Here is a 20,044-nt window from a genome sequence, read left to right as displayed (position 1 = left end):
GTTTTATTCAGTATTATCTATTATCTTATTCATATCTCATTTGATACGATATTAGTTCAAAACGATGTAATTATCAACATGTATATTACCCGACCCTATTTACTTGTAACCCGGTTGTGGTATTTTTTTGTTTTTTAATGTCTCTAAGACTTAAAGAGAAATGGAATGGTTAATTAAATAATGGAAAGGCAGAATTAAGGTCACCGTGGAAACCTTAACCCGCATTTTTACAGATCTACAAACCCATCTGGTGGTGACGGTAAAACTCGCTAAAAGCACAGCCAACAATTGTTCTAAAGCTATTCTCATTTTGGATCTCATCTCAATCGTTCTTTTCTTCTGAAGTTTAGGAACTAAGGAAAATAGAAAATCTAAGAACTGAATAATTCGTTTCGTTCTTATTACCACGCGTGAAGATATATTCCATAAATCAACGCGTTATCAAAACAAGGAACAGGTTTCTCTTGTTTATTTGTTCGAACATTTTTACCAAAACAGGGTTTTCAAAAAAAAACCTCAGTTGTCACGTCACATACACATTAGAAAAAAAATAATACTTTAAGGTGTCCCAACTGAAAATGTCGTTAGTACACGGTCAAACGAGTCTAAATGAATCCAAATATCTTATAGAAAGGGCATTTAGCTCCAGTTCAGAAAATGTTCCGTTATCAAGGGAGGAAACGTATCCCATTCCTAATGCATATAGTTTTTCCACAGCTAGAAGCAACAGTGAGACTAATATTAAGAGAGAGAAGCCGCACGGCTTGGTAGCAGAGTCGGGTATGACTTCTATGCTTCATAATTTGACCATGTCCACAGTGAGTGGGAAAGGAAATGATAGTAATTCTTTGGCCCCACGTGATGTGGACGTTGGCTCCTACTGCCTGCTATTGAGGAATTTACCAAAAGACATCACCCTGAGAGAATGTTATTGTATATTTTCATTAGCCACCGGGGTATCAAGTATAGAACTCAAAAGGGACGATAAAGAACCTTTCAACGAAAATGAAAAAGTTATTGTTGTGAAGTTTGGATCTTTACCTTTAGTGACCCACTATGCTAATATACTGAACTCGAAATCTGAAATTTTCGGGCCGAGCTTCCCTTTTAGATCCCACATCGACGTAGTTAATGAGCAAACGCAACTTCCCGTGAGCTTTCAAGAGCATAATACAGCCAGCACTACAAATAGTTCTCCAAAGAATTATCAATTATCATCCAGTGCGCAAAATGAAATCCAGAGTCAAACTTTTAATACTGTATCATACGCCGGATCTAATTCCTCTCCCTTAGGATCGTCAGCGGCCAAAGTAAGGCCCTCGCTACTCTCTGAAAGGTCTTTGCGTTTTTCATTCAATGATCCGTTTGGGTTAGAAACCGGTTCTCAGAGGAAGGAATCAGTACCTTTTGTGCGAAACAGTATCTCACAACATGATTTATCCACTGTAACTAATACCCCAGTTCCAGCTGGGATGCCACCTCCAAAAGATGCTGGCAAGTCACTTTTACTTTTAGAAAAGGATGAAATAAATGAAAGTATTTGGAATGGTGATGAACTGGCTAATGATGTTGGTAATTCTTCATTCCATACGTCTTTACAACAGCCTCCAATGTCATCAACGCCTGTAATGGAGTGGAATTCTTCCTCAGCTACTAATATTCCTGTTTTCCAATTATCAAGCCAAGACAATCATCAACCTAACATGTTGCCGACATCTCATCATTTAATTAGCCAGAATGTACCACATATTCAATCACAACCAAATTTGAACAATTCAGGAGTAATACATTCCACGGCTTCCTTACCGCAATATCACTTGTTGAATCAAATGAACGGTGCTAATAACACGCATAGTGTTCAACAGCACATTTCGAATGTTTCATCCGATTTAGATCTTAACCTGCAGACGGGAACCTCCCACTCCCAACCTTCTGCTTCTAATGGTTCTTCAATGTTCAATAACCAAAAAACGAATCAAGGATTTTTATCAAATGAACCGGATGCTAATGCACTACCTCGACAAAAAGAGCCATCTTCATCTACTGCTTCTGGCTCTGCATTTCCAAAAAATAACGAAACAAATGTGGCAGGTTCCACAACTATTTCACAGGCTGACTTGTCACTCCTAGCCAAAGTTCCGCCACCAGCTAATCCCGCAGATCAAAATCCCCCTTGCAATACTCTGTATGTGGGTAATTTACCGCCTGATGCAACGGAACAAGAATTAAGGCAATTATTTTCTAATCAACCGGGATTTCGTAGGTTGTCCTTTAGGAACAAAATGAACTCGCATGGTCACGGAAACGGTCATGGTCATGGTCCAATTTGTTTTGTGGAATTTGAAGATGTTAGCTTTGCCACTAGAGCATTGGCTGAATTATATGGTAGCCAACTACCTCATCCCCGTTCTTCTCTTAATAACAAAGGGGGCATCAGGTTAAGTTTCTCTAAAAACCCCTTAGGTGTCAGAGGTTCAAACAGCAGGAGCAAACCCAGTTATAGTTTCAATGGAAGCTATGGAAAATCATTATAAATGTAATATTATTTCATTACTTTTCTTCCGCTCAATATCCGCCCTTCATTTTTGCTTTTGGATTTTGTAGTTTTCTACGCTCTACTTATTTAGTTTATGCTATAGTTAAATTTATTCGTAACATTATTTTGACAACTGTTTACTTATGTGTGTTTCTCAGCTGGCCACCCTAAATAAAAAAAAACTTGCAATGAATTTACAAATTGGTAATTAAAGGTTGAAAAGACCGTTTTGGTAGCTTATTTACTTATTTATTCTTCAGTTTTAGTACAGATACAACTTCAATCTCTACCAGATACAATAGATGCTAAATCAGTATATGTGTCGTTTTTTTTCATATTACTTCTTGTGCTCTGTTGTAGAGAATTGATTGAGGATGATGAACCATTTATTTTATTTTGATTGATTAACTTCTCCCTCAATTTCAACTCATGTGCTTTCCTTTCTAGTTCTTGAATTCTTTTCTGTAACTCTTTGGCAGATTGAGCTTCTAATTCTTCCAGTTTTTGTTGTCTTGCCAAGATTCTTTCATGTCTTAAGACATATGGTACAGTTTCTGAAATGTTTCTTAATTTGGTACGTTCTGGTAAGTCCGCAGAGTTCAAGAACTTTGGCGACGATTCCGTTTTAATGGATCTTATTAAACTTTCATTTTCTTGTTTGATCTCTTGGCCCATTTGTCTTACGGGTGACATTTCTTGTTCGTTTGTTGTAGAACCATGTTCATGATTGTCTTCATATTCATTTTCCTTGAAGTTTTCACTGATTTGGTTCCTTGGTGTGTCTGCTCTAAAATCATTGGCTAGGGTTTGGGAGGAATTAAATTTTCCAGTGCTTATCAAAGATGCAAAGTTGCTTAGACTTGGAGCATTGGATTGTCTCTTTTTGGCACTGGGACCAATCTGTTCAGTATTAGCCACCAGTGACAGCTTTTCGGAACGATAATTTTCGTAAAGTAAATGTTGTGTTGTATCTTTAAACTCTTGTAAATGAGAACCAAACAAGACGTTCTTTAAAACTTTCAAGTCCGAAACTTTATCATCATCGATCGATATTACGCCCCATGGATATTCCCTTACGTATTTACCCTCGCCGTTTCTGGTGTCTGAGGTTATAATGGCAAACGGTTGCAATGACGCCAAGGCTTGGTTTTCTTCAATGGATTCTAAATCATCATCTTCAGGATCAATCTCAAATTTGTAAATTGGGACGTTATATCTTTCTACATCAAGCATAATGTTTTTCCTGAATTGAATCAGTTCTTCTTTGGTAAATGAGTCTGATCTTGTTATTATTGGCAGTACATTCGTATATTTAGAGATACTTTTCATGAGCTCCACATCAACTTCTCTTAACCCGTGTCCCGTGGGTTCTATAAAGTACAACGCGACATGGACCCTGGTGTCCTCAAATCTCGGATTTCTTTTGATTCTAGTTTCTTCAGCAAGAACGAAGTCAAATTGCTGTTCTAAATACGACATAACTTCTTCAAAACACATTGTGTCGTCTAAGTTTTCGCCTATGCCATGTGTCATGATCAAGTTGAAGAAAACAGTGTCATCTTCGTTCATCTCCGGTTTTTCTTGGCCCTTGTTGCCTCCAAGTTCCAATGAAGTGGAGGTGATGGTAATACCCGGTTCCAAATTGGCTCTCATTGGATCAAATTCAGATCTATAAGATGGAATTCCGTTCTTGGAGTTGAATGACACAACTTTAGTTGGGGCGACAACTTTCACTTCTGGATTGGGAATAATATTAGCACCCGTTTTACCATACTGATACCTATGCGGAAAGATATCAGTCTCTAATAAATTATTAGCAAAGGTAGTCTTCCCTGTACCTACTGGCCCACAGAACAGCATTGTGTATGTGATCCCCCGTCTATGTTCCTTCTTTCTACGGAACAAGTTAATAGGTGGTGTTGAAGCGCTACTCATGATTAAAGTTATATTTTTCTAGCAATTCTAAATAAAATCTCTGGAATTTTTGTTTATATTTCTACTACCGGTATTTTGATCTTCCTCGAAAGCTTGTTATATTCTTTTTCAAGTTTGACACGTTAAAAATCGCGCGGTTACCCGCAAATAACGCCGATTTTTGTCGAAAACCAAAATGGCTTAACCATATCAGGAATATAAGAGGGAATATCGAGGTGATTCCCAAGGATTATATGATGTCGATTGTGCAGTTTAAAGGTGGAATATAGAGTATGTCGGATTGGAAAGTGGACCCAGATACCCGCAGACGCCTTTTGCAGCTACAAAAAGTTGGCGCGAACAAGAAATGTATGGATTGTGGTGCGCCAAATCCACAATGGGCGACGCCTAAATTTGGAGCCTTCATTTGCCTTGAATGTGCTGGCATTCATAGAGGTCTTGGAGTACATATCTCATTCGTTAGATCTATCACCATGGATCAGTTCAAACCAGAGGAGTTGGTTCGCATGGAAAAAGGTGGTAATGAACCTTTGACTGAATGGTTCAAGTCGCATAATATTGACTTGAGTTTACCACAAAAAGTGAAGTACGATAACCCCGTTGCAGAGGACTATAAGGAAAAACTGACCTGCCTTTGCGAAGACAAACCATTTGAAGAGCGCGAACATTTGGACTTTGACGCGTCAAAACTATCAGTTTCAGCTTCTGTCGCTGCTGCTGCTACGTCTGGTACTGCTCAAAGTCGAGAAGGGACACCTTTGGAAAATCGCCGATCTGCAACACCAGCAAACTCTGGTAACGCTTTCAATTTTCAAAAGGAGAAAAACGAAGCTTATTTTACTGAGCTAGGTAAAAAGAACCAGTCTAAGCCAGATCATTTACCTCCTTCCCAGGGCGGTAAATACCAAGGTTTTGGCAGTGCACCAGCGAACTCTTTACAAGAACAGCCCCCAAGCTCTAACACTTTGAGCCTAGAAAATTTTCAAGCAGACCCACTGGGAACATTGACCAAGGGGTGGGGCCTCTTCTCTAGTGCTGTTTCCAAATCCTTTGAAGACGTAAATGAATCGGTTATCAAACCTCATGTCCAACAATGGCAATCTGGAGAGCTGTCCGAAGAGACAAAGAGGGCTGCCGCCCAATTTGGCCAAAAATTCCAGGAAACCAGCAGTTATGGTTTTCAAGCATTTAGTAACTTCACAAAAAACTTCAATGGTGGTGCGGAAGCTAATTCTACTGTAGGCAATACAACCTACGAGGGATATCAAAAAATTGACGACGCAGATAAGAAAACCGGCCAGGATGAAGATAAGTGGGACGATTTCTAATTTAATGTAACTATTTCAGCATTAAAAAAAGTTCATTTGGCATTGCAGTCATAATTAAGATGGTGTAAAGTTTACAAATAATCTTTTGTCTTCGATCTTGTATTCCTCAACTTGCGTTTCGGTTGATAGAGCAAAACGAGAGGATCCTAAAAGTTGGAAGCTATTATTTACCATTTAATATTATACATATCATAAGGTCAACAAAGCCAAGAAGAAAAATTTCTGTATTCTCTATGTAGAGTTTTAGCTACCTAAATGAGGTATCATTTGGTAGAGTTCGTACTTTCGCAAATAAGAAGTTATTGGAGGATGTTATTTTAAGACCTATTTGACTACAGCAATCAAAAACCAATTACCTGATGGATAATTCTGGTTTTATGTAGAACCAAAAAAAGTCTGTTAAAGTAAATCTTTTCACCTCTCTTAACGTTATTTCATCTTTCGTAACATTAAAACACACATTCAGCAGCCCTTCTTTACTGGAAATATACCTTTATTCTTTCCCTCACCTTTGAAGGGCCCAAAAGTCCATTTCGGTTCCTTGGAAGTAGGAGCAGCAGTCCCGTTGTCGGAAATATCCATAAGTCATTCGTACTTCGGAATTTTTACTATCGAGTGATCAAAAAGAGTGGTATAACTGCACACGTAAAGTTGATACATCGTTTTTACCGTTATAGGCAATTGTTGAACCGTTGGATGACCGTATACTGATGGAATAGCGGAACGATGAAATACCTCTAATAGGAATAATAAATCACAGCTTTTAGGGTAATGTCTATCGATCAAGGAGTATTATGCCACGTTCGAGACAAACACCAACATTCTGCTTTCCTTTTGGACAAATGGCAGCAGGATCAATGATCCGGTTCTGTTCTGATCCGATTTAGAGTTGCACGTTTCCTTACCAGGCCAAGAGATCGATGCATGCCAAAATAAGGACAAAGTTGGGATTTGATCTTTGCCGTTTAATTACTACGAGAGTTGCCTGTGGATTTAAAATCGCGTGGCAGAACTAAGTTGTTTTTTTTTGAATCAGAAAGTAATTAGTACGTTTTACCGCGTTAAAACTTACATCAAAAAAGGGCGGATCAAGATGATTGGAAAAAAAGTAAGTACCAGAAAAACAAGCGCGCTAATGCTTCTTGAGGCCTTTGTGATACCCATAATATACCTATGATAATCAAATCGTACAAAGAATTTGGTTCATCAAACGGCTTGTTTTTTGCGTTGATCTCACAGTCATATGTCTATAGGGAAGGACTGTTTTCAAATCAGCGGCAGATGACATAATGTCTATGTTGAAAGTGTTTTTACCACCGTTCTTTTCGATTCTCCTTATTTTCTTGATTCATAGTGTACATATTTCAACAAGAAGATGGACCTTAGAACTCCACGTACAGCTGAACGTAGCAGCCGTCACCGTACGGTACTCACCCTATGGTGAAATTTATGTTAAAGGTTACATCCGTTTTCATTTTTTTCGCTACGGCCAGGGCAGTGCGCTGTCCGTGCCTGTGATGAGATAGATCAATTTAAATAAAAACCAGCACACTATAATGCTGAAGAGATTGCTCTTCGAACAAAATGAGAAAAAAATCTCAACGGCAAATAGCTGAAAGGGGTATCGAATAATCGATGTGCTTTTTCACTCTACGAATGATCTGTGAAAAAATGATTTGGGCTGAATCACGGAAAAGTTTGATTCCGTGGCGGCTAATCTGTCTGAGGGGCGTCAACGAGTTCGTAGAGCCTTCGTTTTTGGAGAGCACCCGATGTCCAAGTGATAACTCCAAGAAACAACCGCAGGGAGTTCTCTTCAAATCAATTGAGTAGAAGGGAATGCACTATTTGTCTCGATTATGGCAATTTTGTAACTCCCGATCGATTTGGCGTTCTCAATTAGACTTTATCGCCAAACTCATTACATTTCCTATTTGAGAATAGTCTTCATTACTGTTATAAAGTTGAAAAACGGACAGACGCCATAACACCACAAATCAGTTCCACGAAAACTGATGGTGAGGGCACATATCATTTCTTCACGAAAACTGTCTCTATCAAATTGGTAAACCACGAAAACTGATTTAATTGTATACCGACGGTCTGCAAGGACTATAGGAGTGAATACATCGGTTCTTCACGAAAGTTGATGTAATTGTAGACATGGGTAGCCCACGAAAAATTATGTGAGGGAATAAATGAGCGCTTCACGAAAGCTGATGTAATTCCAGACATGGGTACCTCACGAAAAAGTATGTGCTTGTACACATCAGTGCTCCACGAAGCTGGATGCGGTTCTCTGCAAGAACTTCATGATAGAAGCATGGACGAGTCGCACGAAAATTGATGTAAATACATACACGAGTGCCACGAAAAATGATGTAATTACATACACGAGTGCCACGAAAACTGATATGGCTGCTTACACGAGCACCTAAATTTGATGCGATAGACTACTGGAAGGGTTCGCAGAAACTGTCCCTATTGCTTTCAGTGATTCACGAAAATAAAACCCATAATATACTCAATGGACATTGTATACACCAATGCCACGAAAACCATGTTATTATTTACATCAACCTACCACGAAAAAGAATTTATTTGTTTACATCAACATCTCTTGTAGAGGAACAATGCATCTTCTTCATAAAAATTAATGCTACTGCTGTCAGCTGCACTGCGTTTTAGGCGTTCTACAAGGTGTAAAACCACGAAAATATCGACTAATATTCAGGTAAAGCCGCAGAAAGGGATCTGAGAGCTCTTTAACTTCAAGTAAAGCTTGTTGAAGCACTGTAATTATACCAATAGTTACCAAATATTTAAAGCTCATAGAATTCTAATCAATTCGTAATCAGAATGGCTTTTCTTCCATTATAATCAATTACTCTCAACCCAGAGATATATATAGACAGCAATTATTTCAATATAACCTATAACGATGCTTTCCGAGAATACCACTATTTTAATGGCCAATGGCGAAATTAAAGACATTGCAAACCTCACGGCCAACTCTTACGTTATGTGCGCAGACGGTTCTGCCGCCCGCGTTGTAAGTGTCACACAAGGCTACCAGAAAATTTATAATATTCAGCAAAAAACCAAGCATAGAGCTTTTGAAGGTGAACCTGGTAAATTAGACCCTAGGCGTAGAACCGTCTATCAGCGCCTGGACTTTCAATGTACTGCAGGTCACAAGCTGTCTGTTAGGGTCCCCACGAAACCATTGTTAGAAAAAAACGGTAGAAATGCCACCAAATATAAAGTGAGATGGAGAAATCTACAGCAATCTCAGACACTTGACGGAAGAATAATAACAATTCCAAAAAATCACCACAAAACTTTTCCAATGACTGTGGAGGGTGAATTTGCGGCAAAACGCTTCATTGAGGAAATGGAGCGCTCAAAAGGCGAGTATTTTAACTTTGACATTGAAGTCAGAGATTTGGATTATCTTGATGCTCAGTTGAGAATTTCTAGCTGTATAAGATTCAGTCCAGTAGTTACCGGTAATGGGGTTTTATCTAAATTTCTCACTGGACGTAACGACCTTGTAACTCCAGCTGTGAAAAGCATGGCTTGGATGCTTGGTTTATGGCTAGGTGACGGTACAACAAAAGAGCCTGAGATCTCAGTAGACAGCTTGGACCCTAAACTGATGGAAAGTTTAAGAGAGCATGCAAAAACTTGGGGTCTCTATCTTACAGTTTGTGATGACCATATCCCGTTACGTGCCAAGCATGTGAGGCTTCACTATGGTGATGGTCCAGGTGAAAATAGAAAAACAAGGAATTTGAGGAAAAACAATCCCTTCTGGAAAGCTGTCACAACACTGAAATTCAAAAGGGATTTCGATGGAGAAAAGCAAATCCCGGATTTTATGTACGGTGAACATGTAGAAGTTCGCGAAGCATTTTTGGCTGGTTTGATTGATTCAGATGGGTATGTTGTGAAAAAGGGCGAAGGCCCTGAATCCTACAAAATAGCGATTCAAACTGTTTACTCATCCATTATGGACGGTATTGTTCATATCTCAAGATCTCTTGGAATGTCAGCTACTGTGACAACGAGATCGGCTAGGGAAGAAACTATTGAAGGAAGAAAAGTCCAATGCCAATTTACTTATGATTGTAATGTTGCTGGAGGAACAACATTACAAAATGTCTTGTCATATTGTCGAAGTGGTCACAAAACGAGGGAGGTTCCACCAGCTGTGAAAAGGGAACCAGTATATTTCGGATTTACGGACGATTTCCAAGGCGAGAGTACAGTATATGGACTCAGCATAGAAGGCCATAAGAATTTCTTGTTAGGCAACAAAATAGAAGTAAAATCATGTGGTAGCTGTTGTGTAGGAGAACAACACAAAATATCCCAAAGGAAAAACTTGAAACATTGCATTGCCTGTCCCAGAAAGGGCATCAAATATTTTTACAAAGATTGGAGCGGTAAAAATCGAGTATGCGCTAGATGCTATGGAAGGTACAAATTCAGTGGTCATCACTGTATAAGTTGTAAATATGTACCAGAAGCACGCGAAGTAAAAAAGGCAAAGGATAAAGGTGAGAAATTGGGCATAACCCCTGAAGGATTGCCTATTAAAGGGCCAGAATGTCTAAAATGTGGAGGGATTTTGCAGTTTGATGCTATTCGTGGACCTCATAAGAGCTGTGATACAAATGTTGGTGTGCGCATATGTTAGTGTATTAAATATGTATAGATTTTAATGTTTCTGCTTAGAAAGTGTAGTTTAGAGAATTTTTCCAAGAAAATTTTAACATTTTTGCCGATACAAAACGATTATCAATACTCAATCGATGTTCTACTTTGCTTTTCTTGCATAGTTAAAATACAAAATATAATAATATGTATATGCATTGATATTGGTTTTTCATTTTATATAATTTACGCCATTGATGTCGTGAAAAACATTCATTAGAGGTTCAATGTGGTTAACCTATTGAACAAATGTACACCGAAAGCAAACAAATACTTTTAGTTGTGATACTTGTGAATTTTATTTTATTAAGGATACAAAGTTAAGAGAAAACAAAATTTATATACAATATAAGTAATATTCATATATGTGATGAATGCAATCTTAACGAGAAGACATGGCCTTGGTGACAACTCTCTTCAAACCAACTTCAGCCTTTCTCAATTCATCAGCAGATGGGTCTTCAATTTGCAAAGCGGCCAAAGCATCAGACAAAGCAGCCTCAATCTTGGACTTGGAACCCCTCTTCAATTTGGAAGATAAGACTGGGTCAGTGACGGTTTGCTCAATGGAAGCAACATATGATTCCAATCTTTGTTTGGCTTCGTGTTTCTTGGCGAAAGCTTCGTCGGCAGCCTTGAATTCTTCAGCTTGGTTGACCATCTTTTCAATTTCTTCAGAGGACAATCTACCAACAGCATTAGAGATAGTGATGTTAGAAGACTTACCGGTAGACTTTTCGACGGCAGTGACCTTCAAGATACCGTTGGCATCAACTTCGAAGATAGCTTCCAAGACTGGTTCACCAGCTGGCATCATTGGGATGTTCTTCAAGTCGAATTCACCCAACAAAGTGTTTTCTTTACAGTTGACACGTTCACCTTGGTAGACTGGGAATTGAACGGTAGTTTGGTTGTCACCACAGGTAGTGAAAGTTCTTCTCTTAATAGTTGGAACGGTAGTGTTTCTTGGGACGACAATACCGAACATGTCACCTTGCATACCAACACCTAGGGATAATGGAGCAACATCCAATAACAACAAGTCCTTGGTTTCTTCAGAAGTGGATTGACCGGTCAAGATAGCACCTTGAACAGCAGCACCGTAAGCAACAGCTTCATCTGGGTTAATAGATTTTTCCAATTGCTTACCGTCAAAGTAGTCAGACAGCAATTTTTGGACCTTTGGAATTCTGGTAGAACCACCAACTAAGACAACTTCGTCGATCTGAGACTTGGAGATCTTAGCATCCTTCAAAACTTGTTCAACAGGTTCCAAAGTGGACTTGAACAGTGGAGCGTTCAAGTCTTCGAATCTAGCTCTGGTCAAAGAGGATTCGAAATCTTCACCATCGAACAAAGAGTCGACTTCAACGGTGGTTTGAGTGACAGAAGACAAAGTTCTCTTAGCTCTTTCAGCAGCGGTTCTCAATCTTCTCAAAGCTCTGGCGTCATCGGAGATGTCTGAGCCGGTCTTCTTCTTGAATTCGGCCTTGAAGTGTTCCAACAAGTTGGTGTCAAAATCTTGACCACCCAAATGAGTGTTACCGGAGGTAGATTTAACAGTGTAAACACCACCAGCAATGTGCAACAAGGAAACATCGAAAGTACCACCACCCAAATCGAAAATCAAAACATGTCTTTCCTTTTCGGACTTACCAGCACCTAGACCGTAAGCAATAGCAGCGGCGGTAGGTTCGTTGATGATACGCAAAACGTTCAAACCGGAAATGGCACCAGCATCCTTGGTAGCTTGTCTTTGAGCATCGTTAAAGTAAGCTGGGACAGTAATGACAGCTTTTTCAACCTTCTTACCGATCTTGGCTTCAGCAATTTCCTTCATCTTGGTCAAAACCATGGCGGAAATTTCTTGTGGGGAGAAAGTCTTAGTTTCTTCCAAGTATTGGACTTGGATAACTGGGTTACCTTCGACGTCGATGACCTTGAATGGCCAGGTCTTCATGTCCTTTTGAACAGATTCGTCATCGAATCTTCTACCAATCAAACGCTTGGCATCGAAGACAGTGTTTCTTGGGTTCAAAGCAGCTTGGTTCTTGGCGGCGTCACCGATCAATCTTTCTTCTGGAGTGAAAGCAACGAAAGATGGGGTAACTCTGTTACCTTGTTCGTTGGCAATAATTTCAACGGAAGATTCGTAAGTAGCAACACATGAGTATGTTGTACCTAAATCGATACCGATAGCACCTTGGAAAACACCTTCAGCCATTTTGTTGTATTAAAATACTGTAATGATCTTGGTAGATTTGAAATTTCAAAAGCAAAATTCATTTTTGAAGAGGGAAAGACAAAGTGACAATAACTAATTATTCTTTATATAAAAAGAGATGAGTTCTTCAAAAGGACGTCGAGCAAAAATGAAAAATTTTTCTTTCTTTTTTTTTTTTTTTTTCAGTTGCGTGCTAGAAAGAGAAAAAATGCACCGTTTCTTCACATCCGTTTAAGATGACTAAACGACACTGCGGTGTATGGGCTATGTTTCCATGACAACAAAACTATTCCTAGTTATACCGATGGACAGTTATTGAAGTGTTGAACGCACTTATGAACTTTTTATGTAGTTTTCTGCTGTTTGACAGGCAGGCTGTTGAGATACTTGGCGGCATGATAGACGAAAAGGAACTGATCCTTCGTCTGCACCATCTTCATTCTTTGCGAGCGCAACTGAAGCACGATCTGTTCGATCAAGTCCCGTGTGTACTTCTCTGAGGGCTCGACCAGGCGCCTTAGATGCTGGGTGACTTCTTTGAAGTCCAATGTATCGTGCATGAGATGGTCCAGAGCAATGAACGTCCCTGTTCTCCCAACACCTGCAGAACAGTGCACAATAATGGGGTTACCACGAGAATTCAGACTATGGGAGTGGGCACACAATTCCATTATAGGTACCACTTCCTCCGGCTTGTTCATATCTTTCCAAAGATCGAAGTAGAAGTGATGAACGGTCTTCACGGGCCCCACACTAGGGTCCACGGGCGTCAGTCTAATGTCGGTTACTGAGTAGTAGTCCTCCACCTTGTGTACGCTTAGGAATTCAATCTTCAGGTCGGACGGGAACTGAGTCATATCATTGGGCCCATCGGGGCTTTGCCATTGGGGCGCAAGCCTCACCGTATCGTCTGGGCCACCGCGGGGCCAGTACTGACAGCATTTCTCCCTGTTGTATTCGACCAGGGGAGTCACCATCACAATGACAATGTTTTCTAGGGGACAGTTGTGGTAGCACATCTGCCAAAACTGGCCCCACGTTTTTCGAGTAGGGCCTTGAGTCGCAATGTAGTAGCCTGGTTCGATACTCTGTCCAGGGACGTCCACTTTGACGTACGAGGCATTGATGTAATCATTCCCAGACAAAGTCTTTAAATGAACGCGGTTCCTTTCATATGGCATGATGTTGACGTACCTGTTCCTAGCGTCGTTATGCGGCTCTATGCTGACTCCTAGCGACCATCGGGAATTCGCCGTTCCGTTTGTAGCCTCCCTTAATCTCCCATCTTCTTGATTCTGTATGAATTTGAATTTCCCCAGCAGATCCTTGTCACGTTGTTTAATATACCATGGTGCAACAGACATCTCCATCTTTGCCAATCAATGCTACTGAGCGTCCTCCTCAGCAACTCTTCGATGTCCCTTGTCTTATTGAGTGTAAACAGAGCTGTCTTTCCCTTATATGGAACGAATGAGATCTTATATATAAAAAGCCCTTAAAGCGCCCTAAATATGTACTCTGATGTCCTAAAACATGTAGAAAAGCAAAAGAGAAAACCTAAACCAAATAGACATTAAACCTAACGTCGAAATTAGGTTTAAGATAAGAGTCTAATGAACAAAATCTCGAAGTGAAGTAGAATATAATATCTATCGACGATGATTATGTATATGAAATGTTTGTGTACAGATGCGTAGTTGGACAGCTTTAAGAGTCGTCAATACTTTTGATATATCTAAAACTTCTCTTTCCTTTTTGCTTGCTTTGTGCTTCACTAGGGAAAGCATATACAGTATCGTGCCAGAATTTTAATAAAGCCTTATGCATAGATATGAGCGAGATCGAAGCCCCACTCCTGACCCTGACATAGTGAAGGGCTCATACTCCCAAACGTCCCTCAGATCACTACATGAACTTAACTACAGACATCCTGGCGGTATAAACGGGCTTGGCTTTGCAGGAAGCCCGCAGCAGTCGGTGGCATCCTTGTCGCAGATGCGACTGGAAAATTTGACCAAGGATAAGCATTGGGAGGAAGTGGAGGACTTTGGGCTGGAAGAGTTGAGAGATGGATTTTTCGACGCAGCCTTTACCAAGCCAGATAGCAAATCGAGATCCTACAACAGCAACGTTGATGACGACGATGGCGCTGCAAGAAAAAAATCGCAATCAAGTTTTAGCAAGTTTTATCTCTACGTGTGGGCAGTTATCTATAAGCCCATCGTTCATTTTCCGAGGGATCTCAGGGATAATTGGGCTTCCATATTCAAGTTTTTCGTTGCGTATTTCATTGCAATGGTGATTTGTGTAATCAGACCTTCTGGGAAGTGGGTTGGCCACGAATTCAGGTATTTTCTCCCCATCGCAGTGCTCATACATCATCCGGTAAGAAATATCGGTGTTCAATTAGAAATGACCGTCAGCTCCGTAATCGGTGCAGGTTTTGGCCTGGGCTGGTCCGCTTTGGCCTGGTACGTTTCCACAGCAACGAAGCCAACCGCCAACTACCAAGGAGGCATTCTGTTCCAAAGTCTTACTATGGCGCTTTTATTGGCCATTTGGGTAAGGTCCGTCTACCGTCGGCTTTTCTATCTTACGCTTTCTTTTTCCATGTCAATCATCTTCACCCATACAGTTCGATTGGCCTCATCTAAGTTAGATTTGAAATGGCAAGTTTTTTGGGATTTTGGAATCTCTTACTTATTCGGCATCTTACTGTCCCTCTTGGTTTGTATATGCGTATCACCACATAGTGGTAATGCGGAATTGATGGAACATTACAACGAGTGTCTACAAACCACAAAGACGTTTTTAATGGCATTAGTAGATACGAATTTGATCAATTCAAAAGAAGAAATACATTTAGCGCAGGTGAGGATGGTGAAAACGTTGAACATTGATTTGTCCCAAGGTTTCAGGGATTTCGTTAACCAATTAACGATTTCTAGGTTTGATCTTCAATCTTTGAAAAATTTAAGAAATTCCTTAACTGCAATGGAAACCTCTTTAAGGATATTACCCATTGCACCTAAGATTTTCAATGATGTTGAATTGAAAAAAATGTATGAAGAATTGGAAAGGTATAAACCAAACTCCACTAGCCCGAACAAAGAGCAAAGTGCCAGTCTCGAATCTTCGGCCGTCCCAACAAGAGAAACTACGCCCAATGCCTTTAAGCCAATTGGCCCGGAACCTTCAAAAAATGAAACTTATATCAACGCTTTAAAGGCATCCTTCTCAAAGAGCATTTTCAATCTAATACTAGAGATGATCTTCGTATTGGAAAATTTGTCAAGGGTACTGAAAAAATACGAATCTTCCCATCAAAAAAAAAACCTAGATGAATGTGTCAAGATACTAAGTCGCTCTCACTCTAATTTAAAGAGGAAAATTTATAAACTGGATGTTTGTTACAGGGATTTTATCAATTCTAGCTTTTTTTCGCAGGACCTGTTAAATGATGAGGACTCTGTTGATATTTTTCTATTTCTTCGATATTTGAGAAACTCAGCAAGACAGTTGGTTACGGTCATCCATGACTGCAAAGTTCTAGGTGAAAATATTCACTGGAGAATTGCCCTTCCATCTTACCCATTATCTCGCGCTTTGACTAGATTACCTAGGCAGTGTGTCCTCGATGAAGGTGCAGGGAATGTTCTTCATTATTTTGAAGCGAAACGTGATGTCGATGAAATTTTTGAAAGAGTGTACAACACCTATACGTCGAGACACAAGTATAACAAAGGTGAAGAAGAGGCATTAAAATACGACTCAAAAGTCGATACCGGCAAACCACAGAACCGGAATAACCACGTTATATCTATAAGAGCAATTGATCATAATGACTTCAATTTTCATACCACTCAAAACGCTTGGAGGTTCAAATTATGGAAATTTAGTAGAGTCTTATCCGGCGATGAGTGCAAATGGGCGTTGAAAGTTACCTTTTGCATGATATTCTTGTGCTTACCGACTTGGTTGCCTGAGTCCTACCGCTGGTATCAAGAGTATCATTGTTGGTGGGCGCCACTTACGTTTTATTTATTAGCTCATAGAAGATATGCTGGTAATTGGACACTAGTAATGAGGAGATTAATCTGCGGTATAATAGGCATCTTTTGGGGGTGGGCTGCGAATCAATCCAGGCATTTTGGTAGCCCATACGTCATTTGTACATTTGCCGCACTAATTGTGTTCCCGTTCAGCATCAACTTTCTTGTTTATAGGAATACCAAGTCAAGCTTCACCGCGATGATGTGCTTCACCGTGATTGTCCTCGAACCATACAGCAAGCCCGATAGACAGTATGACTTAACCACCGCCGGAATATGGAAATGTACCTGGGTTACAGGGTTAGCACTCATCATCGGTATCTTAGTTTCCATCCCCATTAATTGGATTGTATGGCCGTTTAGGGCTAGAACAGAACTAAGAGATAGTATGTCATCTTTACTGGCACATTTAGGTCAATCTTACCAAACTGTAGCGGATCGTTATCTGTACAGAGATGCGGACGATGCCCCCACCGATTTAACGTTTGCATTTTCTCACATCCGTGAAGTCAGACTGACTCAAAGCCTTGAGGCGATTAGAGAACTTTTAAAAAAGGCTCGTCACGAGCCAATCATTATTTCAAATTTCAGTCCCGATAAGTATACAAGCCTGATCGACTCATGTCAATTTTTGTTGTCTAAGATCATTGAAGCTAGAATTTCAGGTGCCTTTTTTGAAATTTGGGACCAGGATTTCGATATCGAAACCACAAGAGCCTTATTATCGTTGCGAAGGGACAGTGTTTCATCTGTGATTTTTGTTTTCTACATCTTGTCCAATTGTTTTGGATCAAAAAACAAGATCCCACGATACTTGCCAAACCCAATTATGTCACGTAAAAAACTTTATCACTTCATCAAGAAGTTCAGCGAACTGAAGGACCAATCACATACGAATTTAAACTCAGGGTGCAACTCCATGGAAAAGAATCTCTTCAAGAAAATATACCATCAGAAGGCGTCCAATTCCACCCAACAACAGTTGCCACTGCCTTCAGTTGCCAACAGCTCTGAAATAGATAGCGAAAAAATGCATTGGACGGAAGTTCATGGCATTGCATTCGCGAGGGCCTTTACGGATATCTCCGAAGCCCTGTACCAGGTGGAGAACTGTGCAAAAGATATATTGGGCGAAGAGGACTTTTAGTATGTGTATTCGAATATATGTAAAGGAATTTTTTCTATTATTAATAATATTAAGATATACAAAAATAACGAAGGTAGAAGATGTGCTAATTCAAACAAGTACTTTCCTATATGCTTTTCTGGCTCAAATTTCAAAAAAAGAAAACAAAAAGGGGGAAGGGGAAACAATGCAGCACTGATCATAGTTTCAACTCAATATTCTATGATTGTAATCCCACAACAGGAACACGCTCATAATAATGTATAAAAACGGTCTGAGACCCCTTCGTGGCGCCTTTTCAATTCTTGGGAGACATAGTGGAACCAACGGCATGGTAAATGACAATCAAAGTCATCATGACGATACCAAATGTGATGGCCAAGGTGTTCAACTGTTCATCCGATATCATCGTTAGCTTGTTCTGTGTTGTGGTGGCCGGTATCTTCTAAGTCATAATGTTTCTTTTGTTTGGAAACAGTTTTACTTGTTCGATTCCCAAGATATTTACAATTTCTCTAAGAAACTGGCCAGTTACCCGAAAACCTCGTGTACCAAATAACCATTATATTATATCATCATGCTATATAGTGAATTTACAGAGTCTATTATGACCTATGCTACATGTAGCTGTTGCTGATACCATATCTCAGCCCGTTCATGCAATTCTTTTGATATCTTCAGTAGGCAAAGTGGAGAAATCACCTTTTCAAAACTTCATCTTTTTCTTCGTCACATCGTTGTTAGTTTCATTCGCATCGCTGGTTGAAAGCTCGTCATTGTTCGTATTGAGGTTGCTACCTGGTCCCGACGTCGTGGTATGAGGGGAAACGCCACTGTTGCGCCGCCTCTTTGTGTGCACAGGCTCGCTCCCAATGTCATTCTTGCCAGAGTCGACGTACGCACTCAAGGCAGTCACAGGACTATCGATGTTCTGTTCGATTTGGAACTTTCGGAGATTTTTCAAGGTAGACATGACGGTGCTTATTTGCATGACCCTCATCAATCCCTCTTGAGTGCCGAATACGGAGACGTTCCCGAAGACGTCAAAATACGACCTCAGTTGAGTTATGACTTCGAAGTTTCGAGGGATGTTCGTTCCATTGTTCTCCGTGGAGGCATTCCCTTGATCACTGGCGTCTTCTTGTTTCAATTTCGAAAGTATTCGCTCGATTTCTGGCGACTTGGTCTGATCACTCAAAAGCCTTTCCACTGCATTCCACTCGATATTAGGGACAAAACTATGCATTGATATGTCCAGCCAATTGATTTTCAAGTCCAAATCGAATGCGCCCTTCATCTGTGCAAAATGCGTAACATACGAACCGTCAGGATAATAGTAGACAAATGAGACACGAGGACAGTTGAAGAAAATCGTAGAATTACTTAGCACCTGTGTTTTTAATTGCAACACTTTCATTTCCATTCTCACAATACCAAACCTACCTAAGGTAGAGCAAATGACGGGAAGCACTGGGATGACAAACTCAAATTCTCTATAATCTGTCAAGGACTTCTTACTATACCTAACCACCGCATCGGGAGTAAAGATTCCTGATATCAGCTCCGTCCAAAATGAAAGCAGACTAATCTTCCCCATTGCCATATTAATATCGTTTATTATTTCGTACAATTTCAACATTGCTAAATTAGATAAGTATTTTCTTATGTGGTACGGCACTCGCAGCATTGGTAAAGATGTCTGGGATATATGCTGTGGCAACGGAGTAGTTGCCGTCGCTGCTGGCGCAATAGGCTGAGGAAACGATGTCACCGGTGTATACACTGGTAATGTCCCGCTATTCGCACATCCAGTCACGTTGGCATTCTGCGCAGTGTTATGATAGGGTTGAGTCACTTGTGGCGGCTGGTTAAAAACTTGCTGGTCAGGTGAAGCCTGTGAAAATTGACCACCCTGTGGTTGACTAGGGAATGGTACTTGCTGTGGATAAGCCGTGGGCGGTATACCTTGCTGCGCGGTGGGAGGAAAGCTCACATTTCCATTTGGATAGTGAGTGTTGTTGTTCACAATGTATGGCATCGGTACACTTTGAGGAGGCGGTTGCGGAGGGCCTTGATACATGATGCAAATATCCTTTGGCTTTTCCTTCCATCTCATTGCCATTA

The 20,044-nt window shown here is 40.3% G+C and overlaps 9 protein-coding genes across 9 annotated transcripts; 4 read left to right on the top strand and 5 right to left on the bottom strand.

The window, feature by feature from the left end:
• Positions 1 to 578: 578 nt before the first annotated feature.
• Positions 579 to 2,534, top strand: WHI4 (Whi4p; the record flags this gene model as incomplete). The annotated part of the gene is made up of 1 exon (XM_056232160.1): positions 579 to 2,534. One exon carries the CDS (start codon positions 579 to 581, stop codon positions 2,532 to 2,534), a length of 1,956 nt encoding a protein of 651 aa, XP_056086467.1.
• Positions 2,535 to 2,815: 281 nt separating this feature from the next.
• SHS1 (septin SHS1) lies at positions 2,816 to 4,471 on the bottom strand (the record flags this gene model as incomplete). The annotated part of the gene is made up of 1 exon (XM_056232159.1): positions 2,816 to 4,471. The coding sequence occupies one exon, from the start codon at positions 4,469 to 4,471 to the stop codon at positions 2,816 to 2,818; it is 1,656 nt and encodes a 551-aa protein (XP_056086466.1).
• A 272-nt stretch (positions 4,472 to 4,743) lies between these two features.
• GCS1 (GTPase-activating protein GCS1) lies at positions 4,744 to 5,799 on the top strand (the record flags this gene model as incomplete). Its single annotated transcript, XM_056232158.1, has 1 exon — positions 4,744 to 5,799. One exon carries the CDS (start codon positions 4,744 to 4,746, stop codon positions 5,797 to 5,799), a length of 1,056 nt encoding a protein of 351 aa, XP_056086465.1.
• Positions 5,800 to 8,740: 2,941 nt separating this feature from the next.
• Positions 8,741 to 10,501, top strand: HO (Hop; the record flags this gene model as incomplete). The annotated part of the gene is made up of 1 exon (XM_056232157.1): positions 8,741 to 10,501. One exon carries the CDS (start codon positions 8,741 to 8,743, stop codon positions 10,499 to 10,501), a length of 1,761 nt encoding a protein of 586 aa, XP_056086464.1.
• Positions 10,502 to 10,900: 399 nt separating this feature from the next.
• SSB1 (Hsp70 family ATPase SSB1) lies at positions 10,901 to 12,742 on the bottom strand (the record flags this gene model as incomplete). Its single annotated transcript, XM_056232156.1, has 1 exon — positions 10,901 to 12,742. One exon carries the CDS (start codon positions 12,740 to 12,742, stop codon positions 10,901 to 10,903), a length of 1,842 nt encoding a protein of 613 aa, XP_056086463.1.
• Positions 12,743 to 13,086: 344 nt separating this feature from the next.
• Positions 13,087 to 14,106, bottom strand: PTP1 (tyrosine protein phosphatase PTP1; the record flags this gene model as incomplete). The annotated part of the gene is made up of 1 exon (XM_056232155.1): positions 13,087 to 14,106. The coding sequence occupies one exon, from the start codon at positions 14,104 to 14,106 to the stop codon at positions 13,087 to 13,089; it is 1,020 nt and encodes a 339-aa protein (XP_056086462.1).
• A 457-nt stretch (positions 14,107 to 14,563) lies between these two features.
• On the top strand, positions 14,564 to 17,941 carry BRE4 (Bre4p; the record flags this gene model as incomplete). The annotated part of the gene is made up of 1 exon (XM_056232154.1): positions 14,564 to 17,941. The coding sequence occupies one exon, from the start codon at positions 14,564 to 14,566 to the stop codon at positions 17,939 to 17,941; it is 3,378 nt and encodes a 1,125-aa protein (XP_056086461.1).
• Positions 17,942 to 18,218: 277 nt separating this feature from the next.
• Positions 18,219 to 18,329, bottom strand: OST4 (olichyl-diphosphooligosaccharide--protein glycotransferase OST4; the record flags this gene model as incomplete). The annotated part of the gene is made up of 1 exon (XM_056232153.1): positions 18,219 to 18,329. One exon carries the CDS (start codon positions 18,327 to 18,329, stop codon positions 18,219 to 18,221), a length of 111 nt encoding a protein of 36 aa, XP_056086460.1.
• A 297-nt stretch (positions 18,330 to 18,626) lies between these two features.
• Positions 18,627 to 20,000, bottom strand: MFG1 (Mfg1p; the record flags this gene model as incomplete). The annotated part of the gene is made up of 1 exon (XM_056232152.1): positions 18,627 to 20,000. One exon carries the CDS (start codon positions 19,998 to 20,000, stop codon positions 18,627 to 18,629), a length of 1,374 nt encoding a protein of 457 aa, XP_056086459.1.
• Between the last annotated feature and the right edge of the window lie 44 nt (positions 20,001 to 20,044).

This window comes from Saccharomyces kudriavzevii (genome assembly GCF_947243775.1).
Source record: "Saccharomyces kudriavzevii IFO 1802 strain IFO1802 genome assembly, chromosome: 4".
NCBI lineage: Eukaryota > Fungi > Ascomycota > Saccharomycetes > Saccharomycetales > Saccharomycetaceae > Saccharomyces > Saccharomyces kudriavzevii.
Note: the sequence above shows the minus strand (reverse complement) of the source record. Positions and strands in the feature narration are given on the sequence as shown.